This window comes from Electrophorus electricus, chromosome 12 (genome assembly GCF_013358815.1).
Source record: "Electrophorus electricus isolate fEleEle1 chromosome 12, fEleEle1.pri, whole genome shotgun sequence".
In the NCBI taxonomy this organism is placed as follows: domain Eukaryota; kingdom Metazoa; phylum Chordata; class Actinopteri; order Gymnotiformes; family Gymnotidae; genus Electrophorus; species Electrophorus electricus.
Window position 1 is genome coordinate 13,173,201 of NC_049546.1, and position 23,446 is coordinate 13,196,646.

General features: G+C 41.3%; 2 protein-coding genes and 1 long non-coding RNA gene across 7 annotated transcripts in view; 1 reads left to right on the forward strand and 2 right to left on the reverse strand.

Annotated features, from left to right (window-relative positions):
* Positions 1-601: 601 nt before the first annotated feature.
* On the reverse strand, positions 602-10,134 carry LOC113589388. Of its 4 annotated transcripts, XR_003411972.2 has the most exons (5): positions 8,022-8,245; positions 5,626-5,742; positions 4,461-4,516; positions 3,572-4,322; positions 602-1,787 (listed from the first exon to the last, which is right to left on the reverse strand). It is a non-coding gene; the product is annotated as an uncharacterized LOC113589388 (long non-coding RNA). The 4 variants fall into 4 exon arrangements; XR_003411973.2 differs by lacking the exon at positions 8,022-8,245 and adding an exon at positions 10,057-10,134 and having other exon boundaries at positions 602-4,322; positions 5,626-5,708; XR_003411971.2 differs by having other exon boundaries at positions 602-4,322; positions 5,626-5,708.
* fgf16 (fibroblast growth factor 16) lies at positions 8,608-12,742 on the forward strand. The gene is made up of 3 exons (XM_027029016.2): positions 8,608-8,878; positions 10,074-10,177; positions 12,497-12,742. Exons 1-3 carry the CDS (start codon positions 8,608-8,610, stop codon positions 12,740-12,742), a joined length of 621 nt encoding a protein of 206 aa, XP_026884817.2.
* A 2,857-nt stretch (positions 12,743-15,599) lies between these two features.
* atrx (ATRX chromatin remodeler) overlaps positions 15,600-23,446 on the reverse strand; it is a 38,707-nt gene continuing 30,860 nt past the window's right edge. For both annotated transcript variants that reach the window (XM_027029017.2, XM_027029018.2), the window contains 4 exons: positions 18,908-19,024; positions 18,530-18,625; positions 17,930-18,058; positions 15,600-16,939 (listed from right to left, as the gene is read on the reverse strand). In XM_027029017.2, coding sequence (XP_026884818.2) covers positions 16,715-16,939; positions 17,930-18,058; positions 18,530-18,625; positions 18,908-19,024 — 567 coding nt within the window. In that variant the 3' untranslated portion in view covers positions 15,600-16,714. The remainder of the gene's footprint in view (positions 16,940-17,929; positions 18,059-18,529; positions 18,626-18,907; positions 19,025-23,446) is intronic.

The window sequence follows — 23,446 nt, forward strand, 5'->3', positions numbered from 1 at the left end:
CATGGCACTCATGATGGATGATGATTTTTTCTAAACACTTCAAGAAATGCAGCCAGCATATAGTTGCACACTGTGATCAAGTTCATTCATTTGGAGAATGACTATGGGAAATTCTCATGTGACATATTAGTACCAAAACCCTGGACACGAGTCTGCAAGCCAAATTGGTGCCAGCAAGGAGACCCTTTCTTTACCAGAAGGACCTGCTTACTTTGTATCTTGGCACGGCTCTTAGGTTTGGATGTGGAAACCTGTGTTTATCAGGCTTAAAGATCTCATACTGTTAGGGAACTTGTAACACAACACAGTCTGCTTTGACTGGGAAAACGAGCACGATTCCAAAATGCTAACCACATGTTCCATGCCCTATGAGATCAAAAATACTGCTAAATGCATTCATAGGTTCTCAGGCTAATTTAAAGTGAGAATCCTTTTTGGAACTATGGCACATGATTATGTGGCTAATCTGGACAAGTAATAATGTTAGAAGGTTCTCCATCCTGTGATCAGGTGATACGGTTGCATTTAACAAGTAAATTCCCCTCAATCTGTGAGTAGGTACATTTTATTAACACTGCTGAATATATATTCTCTGCTGGTTTATAAACTAGACATGACATGAAGTGTCTTTGAATAATTAGGTGCTTAATTGAAATCACAAATTAGACAAAAAACAGACATTAAAGAATGTCTTTAATACCATCACAACTGTATAGAATAGATGGCATGTAAACCAAGCAAGACATAAATCATCTACCATATAAAACAATAACTTGGTCATGGAAAATTATGTCCACCATTAATTTTGCTCTGAGATTTTTTGTTGTTGTTGTTGTGTCAAAATGCTTACTTCACCATACACTTTGTTCATTACAGAAAAAAAAAAAAAACATCTGGCTGACAGGTTTCTCTGTCTTTAAAAAAAGTAGAGTAGTTTCATTCCTCTCAACAGGGAGAGAATGTACTGGATTTGCCAAAACAGAGAACAGAATGTGATCTCCAATTACATTATGACCTAAGAACCCTAGTTACACTAAGGGTCAGGAGAACAAGAATGGTTTCTATGCATACTAATCTGGCACTGGTAGACAATGACTCTCTTTATGAAGAATGTAATTGTCTGAAAACAATCCTTTACTGTCTTTTAAATTGCTTATTGCTTCTCCTTATTAATTAATGCCTTTTGTGAGAAATATAGCTATATTATCAAACTGGAGGTATATGGTCTTACAAGAGCCATATCATACGAAAATGGGATTTACAGTGCTGCATAGATATGATAAAAATTGATCCCATCTGCAAATGTCTGTAGTTTGTGTTTGTTGTTTAGTTGTTTGAGGGTTTTTTTATAGCTAGTATTCTAAAAATGGTTTAATACAATTTTATGTCATTGTAAAACATATTTTGCAGATTATTCTCTTTTCAGGGTTTTACATAGCCTACAGTAGATGACTCATAAGAACACCAAGGACTCATAGATCAATCAAATGTCCAGAGAAATCCCAGTATCTTATCATCAAAGGTTGAATTACATTTCAAAATCTTACCAACAGTTCTTAAGAACAGGTTGCAAAGGTATAAATAAGGTATAACTAGAGGTGTGAGTGTACCTTTCTCATCTTGTGTCTGTTCAGTGGTACTTTCACTGTGCAGAACAACATGTGCACCTCGATGCTTTTTGTTGTCTTTTTTTCCTTTACGCGCCAATGGATCACAGGACATTTGTCACTTGTGTTTGCAACTTTAGTAAAAAGGAGCCGCACTTAAGCAGACCAGATCTTGACAGGCTGTTGAGGGTAATCGTAAAAAACATTTGCAATGTGTCAACACTTCTCCTCCAGAGCTCCCGATTTGTAAAAATGTGACATGAGGAAAGACTTGAACTGAAGACATAAGCCTTAAGATTGTTATTAACACCTCCTAAAGCATTACATAATACTTTACAGTACAGATTCAATCCACTTTTTTTCCTTTTGAATCAACTATGTTCTTTCTGATGATAAGTGTTTAAGTGTTTCAATAACTAAGATTATTACTGTACTTTTCTTATAACACCAGACAAATCTTTCATATAATTGTTTACCAATCCCAAATATGGGGTCAACTTATGAAATAATGGTGAACAATAATGTTTAAATGTAAATCTGTCGAGGCATCATTGGAAAGAGAGTCTGAAGGCTTGCTTTATTGCAAATTCGAGCAGTTTGTCCAGTCTTATAGAATGAAGCTCTAAAGGCCCATACAGGGACTGATGACCTAGTGCTATTGCTACCTTCAGACCACCACACTCCTCTTGGTGGATTTTATTGTGAAGGAACAATCAACCAGTCATTTGCAAAGGTGCCTAAAAGAACCTACACATCATGGCTGAACACACATTCTGCCCACTTCATTAGAAATACTTGCACCTACAGTAAAAAGCAACTTTCTTATGTGCACTTATCATATATGTGCATTTTATGTATGAACAATTCTGTTGGTATTCACTCTGTATCCTGTTCATCAATTGCCCACTTCTGACCACAGGGCAACTACTGATATTATTTGGGTAGTGGACCATTCTCAACACTGTAGTCACACTAACATGGCAGTGACTTGGTAGAGGGTGCTGCACCAGACACAGTAGTGCACCAGACACAGTAGTGCACCAGCCACCGTAGTGCCCCAAACACAGTAGTGCTGAAATAGAATTTTTGCCTGTGGTAAGGTCACTGCATGGCTGAGACTGGATGAGCCCTCAGAAAACTCCGGGCAACAGTGCACCCTGTGGTCAGAACCTGACCAATGTTAGAGAGCAGGAGAACGGGTAACACAATTTCTGAAATGCAACAGGGGGGCTCTGGTCTCCACCTGTACCCTCACAGAGCATTTATATTAAGAAATGTTTCTAATGAAGTAAGGGGGAAGTGTACACATTTTGGATGTTAATAAATCTGTATAAACCTGTAAAAAAAAAAAAAAAAATCTGTAAAATGGAAACTATGAGGTTCTACCCAGCAGGTTTGATGATCATATACAAACATGTCGCCACCACCTTTGAGGCAAGCCGAGCAGCAATTAAGCAAATCTTTTCATATTTGCTAAATAAACGTCAACCCTGATTATTAGTCTGTGCCCACTAAAGATCAGGTCAATAACTTAGGAGGGAGCCCTGACTGACATCAGATAACGAGTCAGCCCCTGGGTGAAGCTGTTGTTTATGTCAGCAGTCCAAAAGAGGAGAGCCTTAGTTAGTTCTTGAAGTGAAAGAGGATTCAGGAGGATTGGTTTTAAAATGTATTTTGGTTACATTTTTTTTTACACTGTATTGAATTATCTTTTATTAGGGATTGATATTTTATATACGTGTTCAGCTGCAATGCATTTACATTGGCTGCATTTAGCTGATGCTTTTATCCAGGGGCCCAACAGTGGCAGTGGTGGGGCTTGAACCAGCAACCGTCCACTGAGCTACCACTGCCCACCGCAATGTACAGTATATGTGATGCATGTGAATAAGCTTTTCATTGTTTCTAGGCACCTGTGTCAGAAACACATGACAATAAAGTAACTAACTAACTAACTTACTTACTAAAGATGCTGAGAGAAAAGTAATCCAAGCAGAGGGCGGGGGGCTGTGAACCAGCCGGAGATAGTGGTAGCAGTCCAGAGTTGACTCTGTGGTCCTGCAGAATGCCTAAATATAACGGCAATGTGAAAAGATTACTTACATCAGCCTCGTCTGAACTTTTCACCATAATTAACTAATGGATTCCTATTTGTTATATTCTGACAGTTCATGTTTTTGGGGCAACCTGTGAGCTTTGATTTATTTGTTTAAAACAAGAGAGCTGCTCAGCGCCCTCTAGTGGTCAGAAAATCAGCGGTATGCAGATGCAGATGTTGAATGTGCCTTGATTTATGTTAGGATACGCTAGCAGTAAATGATAAGCAAATGCATAATACTGTCATAAAGCACTACAGCCAATTCAAATTAATTTAAATCCATCAATCTATTAACTAGTATTAATTAGTAAGTAGACATATGTAATATCATATATAATCACCGCCACTGTATAAACTGGATTTAACAAAATATACAATTCTGTTCAGTTAGCTATAGATCTATAAAAGCCAAGACATTGCTCCAACATAACGAACACAAATATAAAAACTAACGTACATACATTAGTATACATAATGTATACTATATTCATATTCTCAGAAGCAATATCCTCAGGAATGTTTATACCATATGATCATTATAAATTATGGTTTACAGACAGGAATGTTGACAACTTCAGTCCTATGCGATTGCAGAAACTGGTCATTATGCCAGATGTCTGTGAAGAAAAAAAAAAAGAAGGTAAAATATTTCCTGTGTCTGCAACATGTCCTCTTTCTTAACTGAATCAAAGTGAAATTGCAATCTTTCTTTATATGGATGTCCATCATGCAATAGTCATTAGGAGCACACTTACTCAAAGCAAGTGACGGCTGCAGGTCTGCAATCAGGGACAACCAGCAACCTGAATGACTGGAGGAGCAGCAGGGAAGGAAGGAGGAGGAGGAGGAGGAGAAATGGACAGAGAGAGGGAGAGAGAGAAAGAGATTGAGAGAGACAGAAAGAGAGAGACAAAGAAACTATGAGATTGGGGCGGGGGCGGGGGGGGGGGGGGGGGGGGGGGGGGACCAGCTGGAACGCCATGTAAATAGTTGTGAAGATAGGTAGAGGCTGGCCCAGAGCCAGGGGCTCTACAAAGGCCTTCTAACATCTGTTTGAGACTAGATTCCTGGTCTGTGTTGAAGAAAGAATAACACTCTTGTTCGGATGGAGTCATTTTCTCATGATCACGCAAAGACACTTCTTTACACAGCCCAGTGTATGGTTTGGAGCGGCACGATGACATGTATCAGCAGCTTGCCCCAGTTACTCTCTCAGTTATTATTTATCTGTTTTGCCATATACATTAAGAATTCTGTGATATGATGTGTTTGCAAACCAGTAAGAATCTACACTTTATGAAAAAAACAGTCTGCTCCATGATTATTAAATGAGGCAAGCACAGATAGCATTAAAATGCACACAGAACTAACTGGGCTTTATACTTTTTTATTTACTTTCTGCTAAATGATTGGTGAGGCTAACTTGCTCATTGCAGAATGGTTGCATGCAACCCTGCCAATCAAAAACATGACAGTTCATATGTATAATTTAGATTCCTGGCTCAATATTCCCCTATATTTGTTTCAGACCGCAGGAAATGAAGAAAATCACATATTAAGTGTAGTAAAAATAACTTTCAAACCAAACTCAAGTGGTTAAAAAAATGCATACAAAACATTCAAGTAAGCTGCAGCAAAAAAACAAACAAACAAAAAAAAAACAGCTGTTATGTTGCTGGGGTATAACTTTAGGGGTTGCCTGACACAATCTATTTTATTTCAGTATAGAGAGAGCACATATGAAACTAATTTGTATAACAAATGTTGGTTTTACACAGCATTCTTCATGAACTGGTGGCTCTTTGTTAGTTGGGTCACTGTGTTCGTTAAGAGCTTAAGGCAAAGAAAGCTAATTAATTAACAACGGCTTTTATGCAGGACAGCTAAGCCAAGTGGGCTCTTGAAATGCTACACCATTACCTAAATTCGCATGCATCTGTCCGTGTCTTCACTCAGCCGGGGGCGCGCGTACCCCCCGGCCTTGACTGAGGCAGGAGGACCACCTGCGTGAAAGGGGAGACCCGCGATGTTATGTCTCTGCAACGGAATAAAATAACACAGAATCCAGCTCTGCAAATAACTCCACAAGGCAGATCGTTTTTCCGGGCGCAGGCTGATACAAAGGTAAAATAAGAACAGATGATATCATTCGCACGAGAGGGGGTCGAGCTGCTGTCGAACACACTATGGTTAGTCCTAAGTCGTCTTTGCGAGGGGCCCAAAATGTGGCATCTCTTACCACCCTCCCTGTAGACGTCAGACAGGTAATGACACTGTGGCACTCTTGCTAAGGACATAGACTCTGATCTTCAAAGGCTGTAACCTATTCTCTTTTACCCTTGAGAAATTTCTACTCTGGATATTTTATTTGTCAGCCCACCACTATTTCAACTATAAAATGTAACTGACCAGCAACAGATGTACAGATGTATTAAGGAAAAAATCTTCTAATCTAAAATGACTGCATGGTAGAGCTGGTGCCAAGAGTGTTGGGTGTGGATGTCTTCACGCAATTCCTGATTTCAGTGAATTACAGGGACAGTGAAATACATGAAAGTGCAGCTCTCAAACCATGGAGCCACTCCTCCACTCTCCTCGTCTCTTTGGACTGATGAACTGTTGTTTTCTCTCTGTGGAGATGTATGGGATAGGCCCTTGACATGCTGTTGAGGACAAGAGCTAAATGGTTGTCTTGATATGCAACTTTACAACTGCACTGGCACTGCACTGCACTAGGGAGAATTCCACATTTCTCCCACACATACTGAATGTGTGAATCAGCAAGCACCATTTGGAAAATGTTCCTATAGGGTAAAGAGCATCCGCTATTACAGCTACATTAACCTTGATATTCGGCCAACTGTATGGCCTGAAATGCAATGTGCTTTCCACTTTGGGAGAGGTGATTGTGTTTGTCATTTTCATCTGATCACTCGAGTAATTGCAGCCACTGTACAAGCAACAAAGAACTTGACTTAATCAAGATCATTTCACTAGGATTCACGCAGGAACTTTACTTCATCGTGGATAAATTATACACAAGAAGTTAAAGAGCCCAAACATGTTCTAGTTACAAAAATCATTTTGGTGATTTTGGTGAAAATATATTTGGAAATTAAATTTGCTAATAGAATTTGAGGTGCAAGTTAACATTGCTAGGTTATCCTAACATAGTTAAGAACATACTATGAATCCAGGTTTTATCATTAGCCCAACAGTATGTGTTGCTAGGAAAATGGACCCAAGCCAGGTGTGTTACAAAGCTTGAACCATGGTACTCACTTCAGGGCAATCTTATTTCCCAAGACACTATTGGGCTAATGATACAACATGGATCCATCTTGTGTACGTGTTGTTCTTTGTGCCAGCCTGAAAAGTTATCCAGACACTGAAAAGACAAACTAACACCTGTAACTTTTGAAGCACCTTCCTGAATATTTCCTGAATATTTTGGACTCCCCAGACTGACACTGGAGTGTTTCTGTAGCTGATGGCTAATTAGATCTGCCTTTGACTTTGTTCATAGGCTATTACAGAGACATGTAAAAACTCATGATCCTCTACAACAGCTTGCTTCTTGTACAAGTCACTGCCTGTTGAACATGATGCATAAAATATAGATTAAATAATAAATACTATAAATTCCAAATACTACTTTTGTTCCTTCTGGTTTTCTGTGCATTCTAGAGGGCACAAATGAGATAGATGGTATTTCCCTTCAAAGCTGCAGTATTTCCTATAATAAAGATACTCAGAAACATGATAAATTCTGAATAAATATTTTGGAAAAATAAATTACTTTACTGTAACAATGGACTTGCCGCAAAAAACAAACAAACAAAATCCTCTGTATATAGCGCAGAGAATAGAGTATGTTAGTGGTAAGGTAATTATTCTTGTTTCACATTTTATGAAATTCTGTCTGCCCTGTCATCCAAGATTCCTCGACTTTAGTAATATACGTCATCAATATTATTATTATTTCCTTCGTCAGCTTCTTTTAGGCGTACAGTATATAGCATCTGCTTTAAAGATATGCCACAACTAGAGAAGACGAGCAAGCACCTGCTTCCAACGAGGAGGTGGAGAAATGCTTTCAATAGAACTTCAAACCCAGCTTCTCCAATGACTTGGAACACTCTGCACTGAGGGTTCCGCTATAAGACTAAATGTTTCTTGATAAATTTACACTGGTCCACAGAGCCAGCTGCCTCCCTTTACGCTAGCTAAAGACCTGGCAGACGAAAAGAAACACTGCCGCATTGGCTTGGTAATGTAGAACGGATGTTGAGATAACGTTTTTGGGAATAACTTACCTTTTTTAGATGGTAAATATAGTAAGATATTTTGACGCGGTCATTTTCATAACTATGTAGGTAGTTGGCGGACGCTGATCATATAGCGATGGTGATCTGCATTCGCTTTTAGGGCTTTGTCAGAGAGTTAGTCACCTCAGCCCGAGACAGTTACGCTTGAGCGCTTCGAAACAATTTACACATTTCTTAAACCCGGACTAATTGGTAATGAATTAGGGAAGCAGCCCACACGAAAGCAGCGGCTCCATCGGTGACGAAAGTTGGAGTAAAACATTTTTTTTTCTTCGGTGAGCAAAATTATGTGCGTAAAGAAGGGATGCCAGCCAGGCGTGGCTTGCATTTGAATATCCAATTTGATAATGCTCCGGGAGTATGTATATAAACGGCACATTCGGTCTGATAAACAGGCATTACCTGGAAATGAACAGAAAAAGGACGACTGATGAAGTAAGTTTTTGACGGGCGAGGTACTGCGCGTGGGACATGTCAATATCTGCATGGGTTTGACTCGTGCGTCGCACAGTAAGCAACGTCTTCAAAACCGGTCTACTCTTCGAATTCTGTAAATAACTGCCAAGTTTGCGCAATGGCAGAGGTCGGCGGATTTCTTGGGACTATCGATTTGGATTTACAAAGCTTTCCTGCTTTCGGAAATATGCCATCAGTGGACTCGCCTGCAGGTTTAAATGAACGACTGGGACTGATTGAAGGCAGATTACAGCGGGGCTCTTTGACGGATTTTGACCATCTCAAAGGAATTCTACGGCGACGACAGTTGTACTGTCGAACGGGCTTCCAGCTGGAGATATTTCCAAACGGAACAGTACACGGGACAAGACAGGATCACAGCAGATTTGGTGAGAATACTCGATTTGCTCTCAAAGTGTGTTCAACTTTGTTGCACCTGTCAGAATACTTCATATGACGCTATTATTCTAAAGAAATCATATCAATAACTTAAGGTTTGTAGATGAAGATTTGGGCATTAATTAATTTTATATCTGTATCTGAACTCTACTATACCGGCTATACAACGGGTAAACAAGGTTGTAACCCAGCCATTAGAAGCTAGGGAAACAGCGCTTGTCGCTGCTTCAATCCCCTAACTGCTTCAGTCCCTACTTCAGTCCCTACTTCAAGCCCCCTGTGAGCCTCGCAGGTGTCTCTCCTCGTTACAAAATAAGCCAACATCATGCGTGGAGCTGTTCATCTGCGCGAGCATGTTCAATGAACCCCCAGTTGACTGAAGCCCGGGCGCGAGCTCTTACTTGCACACGCACACACTACTAATTATACCGTTAATATAAATCACTCAAGGAGTGGTTCGCATTAGCGTGCTAAACAAATGAGGTCGGTGCAGAGACGTGAATTTGACCGGTTCTGCTACCCATAGTCATTCTGCAGGTGCAGCCGTGCTTAGAAGGCTGAAATAACTCTAAATTAAAGCATGACCACTGTGGAATCTAAAGAAGTTTGATACTTGTTTTTCGGCCAGATCAAGTCGTGTTACTGATTTGGGTGGTCCGCGCGCATTTTTCTGGCATCCCCATCGCGCAAATTCAAGGCAGACGTCTTACAAGAAGGCGATGGCTTTGATTAGACGCATTTGAAACACGTTTCTCCACCAGCATTCAGCGTTTGCTCTTCAGACTTCTGTGATATGAAGTACCTGATCCAGATAAGCTAGATGGCATTCTACACTTTTTATTGTTTAATTTACTGGGAAATTAAAAGCTTTTTTAAAGCAATTTTTGGTTCTGTACTTTGATAAAATAAAATAAAGCTAATATAAAATGTTTCTAAGACTAGAAATTAACATATACTGAGGAATTTATGAGTGTAGAATATTCAAAAAGCATCAGCCTTCTCCCCCACCTTTGATTCTGTTTTTATTAACCTCACTAACTTTTTGAAGTAGGCTTTAGTGCACAGCCTATAGTGGGTTACAGGACCATATTTAAAGGTTTCCGATATAAAAGAGACAAGAATCTAGTAAAAAAAGTGGTATTCCAAATGTGTCTGGTAGTTCTCTCACCAGCTTTTCTATGGCAGGTATCCTGGAATTCATCAGTCTGGCCGTGGGGCTGGTCAGCATTAGAGGGGTGGATGCTGGCCTTTACCTGGGAATGAATGAAAAGGGGGAACTCTATGGGTCGGTAAGTCAATCTCACAGACCCAGTACTGCTCAGTATTGTCCTGTTCTGGGGAGCTCCCACATTTGTGCGCTGCAGCCCACAGGACAACTAAGATGATACCTACAGTGTTAAGAGTATAGCCATTCATCCAGCTGCACTTCATCAGAAGTCTTTTTATGGTATGATGCGGATATGAAAAACCCCAAACCAAGAGAAATTAACAATGCTTCCACTGCTGCACATCACACCATCCCTCTGACCTTAGAATGGTTGTTCAGCATTAGGACATCAACACTGCGGTCTCCTGGTATCTGCAACAGTTGATTTCTCAGAGTTACCTTGTTTTTGTCCTCTGAAGTTAAGAGAGACATGAGAGACTGCTGAGAATGCACCCCAAATCCTAAATTAGAAGGATTGCCTCTTCAATTTGCTCCATGGTCACCAAAATATTTACATATTTCTTACATACACATGAAGCATTTAGAGTATGCACACACGCACACGCACACGCACACACTAGGGATATACAGCCTGTTAGTGCTCTTGGTTTCTTGTATATTACTGCGCAGTGGCGCAGGGAAAGTGCTTTACTTTGGTCGAGTGCTCAAATGGTAACACAGACCAGGATGTGGTCACTTTTTTGTGCTCTTGCGTGTGCAAAGAACACCATTTATAGCAAACGTTCTCAGCCTCCCCCCCTTGGCACTTAGGATTGGCTGTGGGAGAAACATGATATCAGATTTCCACAGACAATAAGCCAGGGTCCTCACAGAGTGTCTGTGGATATTGAGGTTCAGAGTGAATTTATTGCAGTAAAAAAGTACTTCATGTGTAACAGAATAACTCCCTATTAAAATCACAGTGCACTACAGCCACAGGTCAGTGCAACGCAGCTCGGCATACTGTTCAGTACACATTAGGACTGGTGCCTGTGCTCACTGACCATTGTGAAAGCAAAGCCTCCCTGTCCTATGAACGTCTAGCAACTTTAAAGGAATGCTTTGGTCAAGAATGCTATGTACCTAACCATGAGCTAGCAGGAAGGTGTTGGCTTGACCAAAGCTTGCATTAACTATTACCAGGGTTAAAATTCTTGGGTCTCACCAAAGACTTCATCTTTATCTTTATGTATGAGTCACCATTAGAATATTCTCTGAAAAGTCATGTGCACCAAGCTGCATTTTGCTACAGATAATGCATATTCCATAGCAGGAGCCTAGATCCCTTGTGGTTAATTAAGAGTTGTTAGAAAAATAAAATCCAAACTATTTATTATGTGTCTGATATAAACAGGAGGCTCTTGGATAGGACTACTCCCATTCTCATAGAATCAGAAAACAAATTAACTCCGACAGCTGCGTTATTGGTCAGTATAATTAAGCAGTTATTTATTAATTATTTCTACCATTTGGGTGCTTATTCTGGCTTTCATTTGACTAGCTCCCTCAGCTAGGCATTGAAATAATTTCTTTAAATAATGTTTAAGGGAGCTTTTATCTTAAATGGCCAGCCATCTTGGTCACTATAAATGAACCTCCTTGACACCAAAACCGAAGCTATAGCCATTGCATGTTGGCTTACTGGCAGGAAACCCGCTGTAGCCCCAAAGTCCTCTATTGTTCCGTGCAGTGTAGTCAGCCAGCAGAGGTTCACCTGCTGAACCCAGAGCCCATTGCTCACTGAGGCCTGTCAGTGGTGCAGTAGTAGCAGGCCACACAGGCGCTCGCTACGGCTGCCGTGTGTGCGTGCTGAGTCCATTGCGTCACAGGGAGAAACAGACTCGCCAGGCAGACGGAAAGGTTAACAGGGCCGAGGAGTGATTTGGGGTGTAAACTGAAAAGTCCGCTGTGATGCCTCTCCCATCCTCTCTGGCACAGTGAACACCTGTTGCCTGGAATAGTTTCCAGTCATTTGCGGCGTCACCACCAGGGTAAATGCTGCGCCGTGAGAAAATGCTGCTGCCACTTTTTTCCCTTAATTTCCATGGAGCTTTAGGATGGAAGATGTACATTAGCTCTGGAACCTGGAGCCATGGGAGTACTATTACAGCTAACAATGGCCACAAGTAAAAACACAGCCTCTTAGGGAATTTTTTCCTAGCTCTACCAGGGAAAAATAAAATCATATGTGAACTGTTTAAATGACAGAGGACAATATTAGTTTATTTTATACATTTCATTGCCCTTTGACAATAAAAAAAAAGGTGAGAGTGTGGAGGGTTAATTTATTGAGAAGAACGGATGCCTCTGCTATTTTAAACTACATTACATGTTTCTAATTACCATCACAGAAATGACTTTATTCATCTCAGAATCTGTTCTTTTCTGGCTTTTTCTGTAGAAGAAATTGACAGCAGAGTGTGTGTTTCGTGAGCAGTTTGAGGAGAACTGGTACAACACCTATGCATCCACCTTGTACAAGCACCCAGACACCGGAAGGTACTACTATGTGGCACTGAACAAGGATGGTTCACCTCGAGAAGGCGGCAGGACTAAAAAGCACCAGAAGTTGACTCACTTCCTGCCCAGGCATGTGGAGATCGAGAAGATCCCCCAGGCTTACAGGGACTTGTTCCAGCACAGGTGACCAGAACTCCAGCCAGTGCTGCTGGGGGAAGGGCACAGGGGAGGGGGTTCGGGTGGGAGCGCCGGGTGCTGGAGGGCTGCAGAGACCCACCCTCTCTCCCCTCACAACTGTTTAGATTCGCCTTCTGGTCTGAACCGAGGAGTCCCTCTCCAGCGGTGACTGAGATAAACAGTACGTGTGTGTTCCTGGATGGCTCTGTTTCCTCTCCTTAATGGGTTTTAAACCACAGATCCGAGAGGACATTCCTCTGTCAGCCGCCCGGTGCCAAGACGTGTCCAAGGGAGAGGTGCTGCCTTCAGCGCCTTAGCGTCATGCAATCACCTCATGCTCAGGCAGTCGTATGTGCGTGTTCACGCCACACTCTCATTGAGTTTTCGAGGAACCACCTGTGCAGCCTGCTCTTGTGGAGAGAGCCAGGGGCCTTCCGTCTTAGCAGATGCAATTAAATGTCTTATGCACGATAAAGGCCACCACAGCCTGTTCACGTCGACAAACCAAGATGAGACCTGGATCATGATCATTTCTAACAACACAAGCACCACTGATAGGCAAGAATAGGTGCTAGACCCATTACTAAAGCCTTTCGAAGTACAGTAGGCACACAGTATACCATCATGCTGAATTACTGCAACTGTAATTGTTATGCAAATACAGTACTTAAGGGTAGAAGTTAAGGGGGACAAGGATGTTTTCTTCCTGAAAAAGATGCACCATAGCATCTCAGTAAGAGGAATGCAGAAGCAAGAACTTTTTAGACAAATTTGCATTTAAGGACACTTGAGAGGTGAGAGGTACTGCTAAGTAATAAAACTGGCCAGCTTGTATTGAAACACTAACACTCACTGATGAAAAAAAAGCAAAACTACAGAGGACTGCAGGGTTTCTAAGGGAAAGACTCAGAAGACCACCTAAGAGGAAGACACATTAGGGTGGTGTGGAAGAGTCCATATCCAGTGTGAAACACTGAGAGATAAATGAGCACTTAGCACCACTCTGTGAATCCACTCCTTTTCTTTTGAAGGTTCTGGAAAAGTCCAAAAATTGAAAGCACTCTATAAAAGTGATGTTATTTCTAATGAAACCAGGAAAAAGCTATGGTGTACACAGAAAGGTTGAGTAGGAGTGTTGGTCAACTGACAAGGAATGACTTGTAATGTTCAGGCTGTCAGGAACATTATTAAAATGCTAGTGACAGGTGTAAATATGGATGAACCTATTTATAAGATGTACAATATATTTATTTTCTACATATAAATATAATTCTAAATCTATATATAAATATATTTATTTATTGCAAAGTCTCTATTTTGTAATGAACTTGAAATTATAAGAATTGTAGATTCTACTGAAATTATACAAAAGTCATAATTCCACATGAATGACAATAAAATTGTCCTGCTATTGAATCTTCATTGTGAGTGACCATTGTGTCTTGAGAAGAGGTGACTGTGTAATAAAAATCTTTTATGGAGAAATACATCAAAGTCGGTTCATTGAACTGAAACCTTTAAAAAAAAAAAAAATTCAGATGTACTTGCTCTTCACAATGTGGTCATAAATTGATCACTCTCACTCCAAGGAAACACCACCAACTTAGTCTGCTATGGCTGAAAACATGAAAGCTTGACTGAGCTGTCTGTGAAAAACACTGGCCCTTAATCTAAAGCCAAACACCTTAATAGAAGGTTGCAGCACACTAAGGGATGAGAGTCAAGCTGACGAATGTCTGCTGCTTCAGGAGAAGGCCATTTCGAAAATAGAGCTGCAGAAGTGAGCAATCCATCTCTGAAGATGTGAACGATAGCTGATGATGTAAAGAGACAGCTCTTGGCTCTGGGAACCTCTGAGAAACCTCTCCCAAAACAGACCACAGATATAAATCAAATGTCTGCAGCAGGCAAAACAATAAAAGGGGACGAGGTGGGTCCTCATGTGAAACCTGTTGAAAAATGGCCAAGATGTTTTGCTCGATGAAAACAATGATCAGTACAAATGGGGAAAGCCCTCCCCCAAATGGATCCAATGCATTGTTTGTCTGCACAACAGAAGACTCCCATAGCGACTAGTTGGGGCTATCCTAACATTGTTCTAAACATAAGGTTTCAGTCCACTTACATCATTAACCATGGACAATCTGGATTCATAGCACACTCCAAGATTTATAAATGTATTCACAATCATACCCTAAGCCAACACTTGACAACATATTGGGCTTGGCTGTGGCCAGATGATTGGATGTTCACATACTGCCAACATGCTTGGATGGTTTCGGTGCTGATGCATATTCATAAATCACATGATCAGCAGCAGAGCTGAAGGAGGGGAAGGCAGATGAAGGGAACAGCTGCCTGGTGGTCAGAAGGGATGTGCTGCAAATGGAGCCTAGAGGTAATATGGGCATAAAGTCGGGAACAGCGTTCCAAGATCTGCAATGGTTGTAATGTTACGTTGCTGGTACATTTGTGTCAATGTATATTTTCCCGAGGCATATGTGGCAATTGTGGCAAGAAAAGAACTTAACATACAGAAGGAGAGGTGCTGAAGATGGAAGAACAGTATATGCTGAGACAAGCATGGATGATTTTCTGGCTGTACAGCTGATCATCAGGCCCTTCTCTGCAGAACTGAGTTATCACACCTTGTGGTTTAATCCAGAGACTGGAGGGTTTGACTAATTTGATTGCCTTCTGGTGACTTCAACATACTGTCATCTGAAATTAAGCATCATGGGACAGGTGTGGCCATGTACATCACTGCAAGAGAAGACTAATCACTGTACATCTGGCCCACCAGCAAGTCAAACCTATTAAAAAGGAAGAGAGTCACACATCAACATAATAACACATCTAAATTCAAATCACCATTTTGGTCACTTTATTTAAATGTAATATTAAATACTTAATCTAGTAAATAGCAGGTCAGATTAATGGCAAAACAAGTTGGTGTATTTGCTAACATGAGACCATTCTTGGGAGGGATAAAAGTTCCTCTACATTTCTGAAATACACCCTGTGCAAATGAGGGAGCTTGTAGTCTGCGATTAGAAACATCTACGCCATTTTCGCATCCAAAGCAGAAATGTCCCAAAGTAGAGAATGTAGCCTGAGGGCCAGCCTAGCATGGTTAGTTAGCATTACCAGATACCTGCAGCCTAACCATTTGAAATTGCCTTCAAGTTACAGAAACACATAACCAGTCATCTGAGAAAGGCAAGAGCTTGGGCTACAACGTGTGGATGGAAACAGATGAAACGGTAGTTACAACACTATGCTAGGCAACACTTTACAACAAGAAACTGGGAGGTTACAAAAGTCCAGTGGGAATCCGGCAAGCAGTTTTAACAACACAGGCATTCCATTACATGACAACAACAAGTGTAAAAGCCTAAAAGCATAATAGAAAAAAGGGGATCTGTTCATTGTGTTTGAAAACATCTAATTTAGCTGATGTAAGGCCATCACTGCATGAATTTTTGTTTGTTTGTTTGTTTAAAGTGTTGATAACAGTGCCTCTGCAGCACTTGGCTTCACAGCACCATTGATCATCCACTAGTAGATAGATATTAACGTAGTATCTATTAACATAGATTCTTCTAGATCATTTATAACATACAAATCTCTAATGAGCAACACTATGGTCCCACAGAGGTTCAGTTAATTTTTTTTCCTTGTCCTGTATTTAAAAAAACCCTAATAATGCACAGCCCTTATTTAAGGGGAAAAGAACAATGCAATGCTTTAAAGCATTTGGGGGGGATATACATTAAATATGTGGGAAACAGAAATAAACCTTCAATAACATTAAGGCTATATTTACACAGAATTACAAACTAAACTGCCAAAATCCATTGCAACAAATTCTTCCAGACTTCCATTACAGACTTCTAGATGAGAGCTGGAGAGGGGCAGTGGGAGGGTGCTCAAGGCGTGCCCTCCCAGCTGTTCAGAATCCGCACCATGCTGAGCAGGGCATCTACAGGCCCTTAGAAGGCCCTGGATTCTTGCCCAGTTGGGGGCTGGGGAGACCCTGAAGGGCCCCCAGCTGCTGGTACAAGCCCAGGATCTCCATCTGACTCATGCCCCCGGCAATGCCGTTCTGCATGGCAAGCTGGTTGATGAGCAGCCCCTGTCTGGCCATGGCCAGCTGCTGCTCTTGGACCTTGCGGTTGGCGATCACCTTCTGCACGTACATCATCAGCTGTAGAGGAGAGGGGGGGAAGGGGCAAATTGGTTTCTTAGGGCCAAGATCTGTGCCGAAAGTGATACAGTGCCACGGTCACGGGCCGCAGGGGACAGAGAGAATAGGTTTTCAGTTGGCTGCGCCAACTTCTAGACATATTCAGTGGAAGCTTTAGAATAATGACGTGGCAACATTAAGACATCAGCTAATTCGTATGGGTTCCTACTCTATACAACACATGGAATTTCAGGCACGTTCAGGTTCATGTGCTAAATGTCTGTAGAGGATTGTGACTTTTTTCACTCAGCATCGGTGACATGCAAGGGAGTGTGGCTAAACGTTCTAGGCTGTGTTAGATGTGGATAAATCTTATACAGGGTAATCAGATTTTATACACACAAACAGCAGTTTAAGGGCCAAATCTGTGACTAGAAAATCATCCATAATCATGCAAAAATAATCTTTAAAAATTTCAAGACTGACATTTTTTCACAAATTCACAAACCATTGAGGATGTGGCAACCCATCCTTATCAAAATTGTGAAATAAAAGGGAAAGATGAAAGGAATACACTTAATATACAGTATCTATATATACATTATTTTAAATGATGAAAGAAAGTGGACACAAAGCCTAGTAAATATTAATACTTACCACACTAAACTATTAATATCAGTTCTATGATAATTAGGGGAACAAAAATTAATTTATGCATTAATTTCTTTGACAATAAATACAGGAGTCTGACACTGGGCACTGGCAAAGAATGAATGATATATAGTCAAAAATGCAGTGAAAAACTGCAGAAACAGGATGTTTGGGACAGAGGCCTTTCATCAGCTGTGCAAGCAGAGCATACTGTTTCTCTGGAGACCTTGTGTACAGCTATCACTACAATATATATTCTGTGCATATCAGAGAGAGAAGGCAGGGGTGGGGTAGGGAGAGAGAGAGAGAGAGAGAGAGAGAGAGAGAGAGAGAGAGAGAGAGAGAGAGAGAGAACTGTACCGTTTGTTGCTTGTTGAGAATGTCTCTGTACACTGCCTCTCTGTGCTTGAGCTCCAGCTCAATGCTGGCCTGTCTTCCCAAGGCCATGCCCTGTACCTGTGCCTCCGTCAGGTTTGGGTTCTCCTTCCACTGCCAAAGCATAAATGCACCTGTTACTCTGGGCACACCTGCATCTCATACTTTCCTTTGTACACTGCCCCACACATGTGAACCATGTTTCTGGCAAATCTAAACATTTGAACTGTGCCTACGATATGGCAGACACATTGCCATTGCTAGTGCTAGCCTAAAAACACAGATGGAAAGTAGACATCTGTTTACTCCAAAGCATTCCCATACGGACTGACGGTAGAACAAATCATGAACTGGCTGCCAGCTCCTATTCTCTGATTAAAACTTGTTTTAAGAGAAATAACCACAGCCCTTATTAATGCTGATGTTGCCTTTTTGGTTTCTGGCCACCCCTCATGATGTACAGGTGATGGAAACACAGTATTGCTGACCAGACTTGGCTATCGCTGAAGGACCACACTCTCCTGGCGAGCTTGCCACTGTAGGTGCAGTGTCTGTCCCCTGACCTCCTTCCACCCCATCACTCACCACTTGACTGATGATGTCCTCCAGGGGCTGCCTGGGCAGGGCCTTCAGTGCGTTGGTGGCCTCCACCACCTTCTGTCGGCCCTGGTTGATCAGCTCCTTCAGTGTTAAGAGAATGGGTGGACAGGGAAAGAAAATGAGAGGAAATAGTTGGTTATGCATATGCATGTTTTCTCTCTCTCCCTCTCTCTCTCTCACTAAGCGACCCTCCATTTGGACCTGCACGGACTCTGCTTTACAGGGCACAATGGCAACGGTAGGTGTCCGTAAATAGCAGCTGGCAGACAGCAGCGCCAACTGCCGCTGTGCCCTGGAACGCATGCTGCAATTAGCTGAAGCCCTGTGGAATGCCAAGAGTGCATGTGGTACTCGTTTACTGACCTCCAGCTGCTGGTTGGTCATGGAGGCCAGGGCAGCCACGTTGAAGGGGAAGTAGTTGGGCGATGCCCCGATGCCCATGTGTGGATACGCTGGCTGGTTGAAGCGCATGGAGAGACCCTGCAAGACAGACGAACCCCCAAGTCTTTAGCATGAGGAACAGCCCAATCTGCATGACAAGCAGAACCCAGAGCACCTTTGCCAAGCTGTTTAATGGCACCAATAACGACAAAGCACTTTTGTAGGTTGCTCTTGACAAAGAATGTCTGCTAAATGCTGTAAATATAATCTTTTCTTCTAACGCAAATTGGGTGGTGATCCAAGGCCTTGCCATACAGACAGCCCACCTGCCCGACACTTCCACCTTCTACACAGCAGGCAGACACCGATCACCGGCTCGGAATGTGCGTCAGCAGGCTGTGGGCAACGTGCCCGTGGGAACCCCTCACCTGCCCGCCTCCCGGTGGGGCTCAAGCTGTGTTTGCATGGATGGTGTCGAGTGAAAGGTCAGCTGCATGGCTGTGTTTGTGCGGAAATGAGCTCGCCACAGCAGATGCTGCTCTAGCCCTGCCTTTTTGTGTGTGTGTGTGTGTGTGTGTGTGTGTGTGTGTGTGTGTGTGTGTGTGTGTGTGTGTGTGTTCGCGTGCATGCGCGCGGGCGTGTGTCATAAACACAGCTCCAGTGAAGTAGACCTGGAGCAGGTTTGCCGTGGTGGAGGGGTCAGTATGGCGCACAGCTGGCTCTCAAGATGAGCCATGGGACAATATAAACTGCCTCTTCTAGTTTACCTTGCAATATACATACGCAGTATTGAGGGACCCCCTCCGCAAAAAGATAATACAAAAATACAACGACACTCACTACGCTGACAAAAGGTGAAACACAACCGAGCACTCTCAAACTTGCCAGATGATTTTTTTACTAAATAACAAGACTTAACAAATAACAAAAAAAAAACAAACAAAAAAAAACACAATTACAACAAACTTTGATTACCAAAATCTCCATCGTGATCGAGCTAGCATGCAGAAACGGCCAAGAGCTTGTGACAAACAAAGGCCTCTCGGCTTTTGAATGACTTCAAGAGTTACTGATTTGGCAAGCTTTCCAGATCAACTTGTGTTGCCATGAAAACATAGTGCTGAATCAACACTAGCATGGTGTACTATGCAGAGACATTAAAAATCTCCCATATTTTGGAAACACAAACCATTTAGGAAATATATGGAGAGGTTAAACCGACCATTCATCTCCACTAACATCCCATCATGCCGACAACCTGTTTTACCAATGAGTGTCTTCACAATTACAGTAGCCTGTTATCGATTTTACAGAAAGTCTAGATAACAGTCCTCCTTAGAAAGATTTATTCCGGGGGGGAAAAAAAACAAAAACACTACAACTACTAAAAATGGAACTCGTATTGTTTTGGAAAGCAACAGCTTTTGTCATACTGTTTTTAAAGGAATAAATAATGCGTCTAATCAACTGCTTACTGTTTATGGGTAGTAAACTGCTTACTGTTTATGGGTAGTAAATGTGGCGGCAATGGGAGAAAAGCATGAGCATTAGTGTTATACTTTGCTTTACCTTACATTAGCATCTTTTGTTCCCAAAATGTCATAAAATGCTCCACAGGCCCTTAATCAAACACACTGCATCTCAGTAGCTACTATAAATATTTTTATTTCTTTATTATTTTGTTAGTATTTTTGTGACAACTTTGGATAATCCAAGTAATAGTGGGTGCAATGTACTGCCTAAAATGATTAAAAATGGTTGATAACATGGTGAGTGGCTCGAGTAAACTGAAAACATACAGCTGTTCTGACATTTGACAATGTGCGATTGTGAAACACCACTTATTTTATATATGAAGAAAGTCAACTACGCTCAGCATTGCATGGGTAGTCAATTTCAGCCCATTACAGTACAGAACAGCAAAACAAAAGACTTTACCAGAGAAAACCATATATATCATAACTGCCCTTCCTTTCTCAATCCAACTATGTGAACTACAATTTCACAAGACTACCACAATGTGATGCAAAGGATGATATTAAAAGAAGAGACGGGAAAGTGATGAGACAAGATGTGGGAAGTGAAAAGGAACCAAAAGCAGAATACAAAACCAATTCTGCTGAGACAGACTGGACCCAAAACCCTGTTTTAGTCAGTGGGAACACAACACTGCATGACTATGATATAAAACAATTGACATTCCTAGTAAAAAGTACTGTAGATGTTTTATTAAGAGCAGATCAATTACAGTTAAAGAGGGCTACTGTTGGACATCAATGCCGAACCTACTGGGGAAAACAGGCTGGTTCTACACAAATCTAATGTTTGAGGCTTTGTGATCTGTGAGAATGGGGAACCTGTGTAACTGCACAACTCCTGCAGTCATGGTGCAGCACAACACCTTACTAGTGTAATGTTAATGCTTGCACGTAATCACACCGATGTGAACTTTTGTTTTTCTTCCTGTCCGCAGGCATCATCTTTATGCCAAAATCATACCACTTTAAGACATTTTAATAGCTCAATACATTTAAAAGTTAATAAAAGATGAATGATACATATTAAATGTGTATTTACTTGAAGTACAAAGCAACTAGAGGCCAAGGTGTTCCAGTCCTTGGATTTCAAAATGCCACAAGCACTTGAAGTACTTTGCGAGAGCCCTGCATAACAGAAGTGATGGTACAAAGGTCCTCCAGCATTATTAACACCGTACAGAAGTGACAATCGAGAGTGAGGTTAAGCCAGAACTGCAGAAAGATGCAGCAGGACCCTGGGGAACAACAGGTCAGGGGCAAAGCTGGGAGAAAAACAGCCACAGCCACTACTGTGAATTACAGCAGCAAGTGGACTCAAGGATTGCAATGCTATTGTAGGGCCAGAGTCCTAAGACGCAGCCAGTAATCCCCCTCCAGATAAGCTCCAGCAATTAGCCTCTGACATGCAGATGGTGTTGGAGCCTTAGAGATGGCTCTGGGTCCTTGCGGTGGTATAAGGAATCTCGGATTGGAATTTATGTATTCAGATGAACCACCTCAAATCTTATGTGAAGTCACAAAGACAGGAGAAAGGAGAGTGATGGACATTAAAACTGATGCAGAGAGGCAAGGTTTTCTCGCTGTAGTCATTTTAAAACATCCTAGTTTATTTAGATCTCCATTTGAAATAATCAAATTATTTTAAATCATCTTTTTCATTTAAATCAGTACTTTTATTTACCTGTGTAACAACTCTTATGTTAAGCACTTTAAATAGTCATTGTGAATGAAAAGTGCTATATAAACTTGCCTTGCCTATATTAATCTGTACAATTCATAACTGAAATGCTTCACTTGAGTCTGATCTCTACACTCAACACCTTCTCACTGTTTACTGCTGGACTGTCAAGATTCAGATATCACCTTAAACTTTGGAATTACAACTATTCAGCCACCCTAGAAAACTGTGCGCGCACACACACACACACACACACACACACACACACACACACACACACACACACACACACACACACACACACACACACACACACACACACACACACACACACACACACACTTTACATATTCCCAAAGGATCAATTTAATTGGCAGACATAAAACCACACACACACAGGACACATGGTATAAACTCATCATAAAAAAGTAAATCACCAGTCCTTTATTAAATTTGTCTCTTGAACTGAAATCGAGAATTATGTACATAAGCAGCTCTATTTATCCACTAGATCACCTAGAAGAGCAGGCAGGGGCAAGGTGCTGGCAACACCAAGGTCATGGATGAATGAGCACACTGCTGCCATACTGATTAATACATCTTGTACTGCCAAATGTGCTTTTTTTAATTTTAACAAACAGGACATTCTAGCATGCAAAGATGGCATACAATCAAGGAATACCTTTGATAAAAGCATAACAATAACAAAATGAATGATACTGATGTCAAAGGCTGATGTACACCTTTTTTTGAATGATGGCAAATCTGCATTTTATTCTCACTTTAGAAAAGCCATTTAATTATAAAAAGTGAAAATTCAGGAAACTCCGATAATAATGGGTCTTAAATTCAATTGAACAATTATCTTTAAACGTTTTGAAAGAATTATAGTACATGCATTTAAAAGGGTACTGCAATGCCAACATGAGTCAGCTGTTATTAACTTATGCTAATGTTTATACTGTACACACTGGGACTACCTACTATATGTAATGGGATGGGAGCACTCTTAATGGGAGCATTTTGGCAGGAAACTGAAGACAGAAAACTACAAGCCAGAAAATATAGCAGACCAAAGAGCATCTATTCTGGTGCTGGTCTGAATTAGTATAAGTGAAGTTTTTTTTTTTTTGTTTTTTTTGAACAGTGCTCTACTGGCAAATTACAAAAAGCAGAAGCCATCTTAATGTGCAGAGCTAGTCATAAGCTTTCTAAATCACCATGACTAGACATACCTGGAACACCTATCATGCATACATGCAAGTTGGGGTTTTACACAGCCCTAACTGTTTGTATTAACAAGCA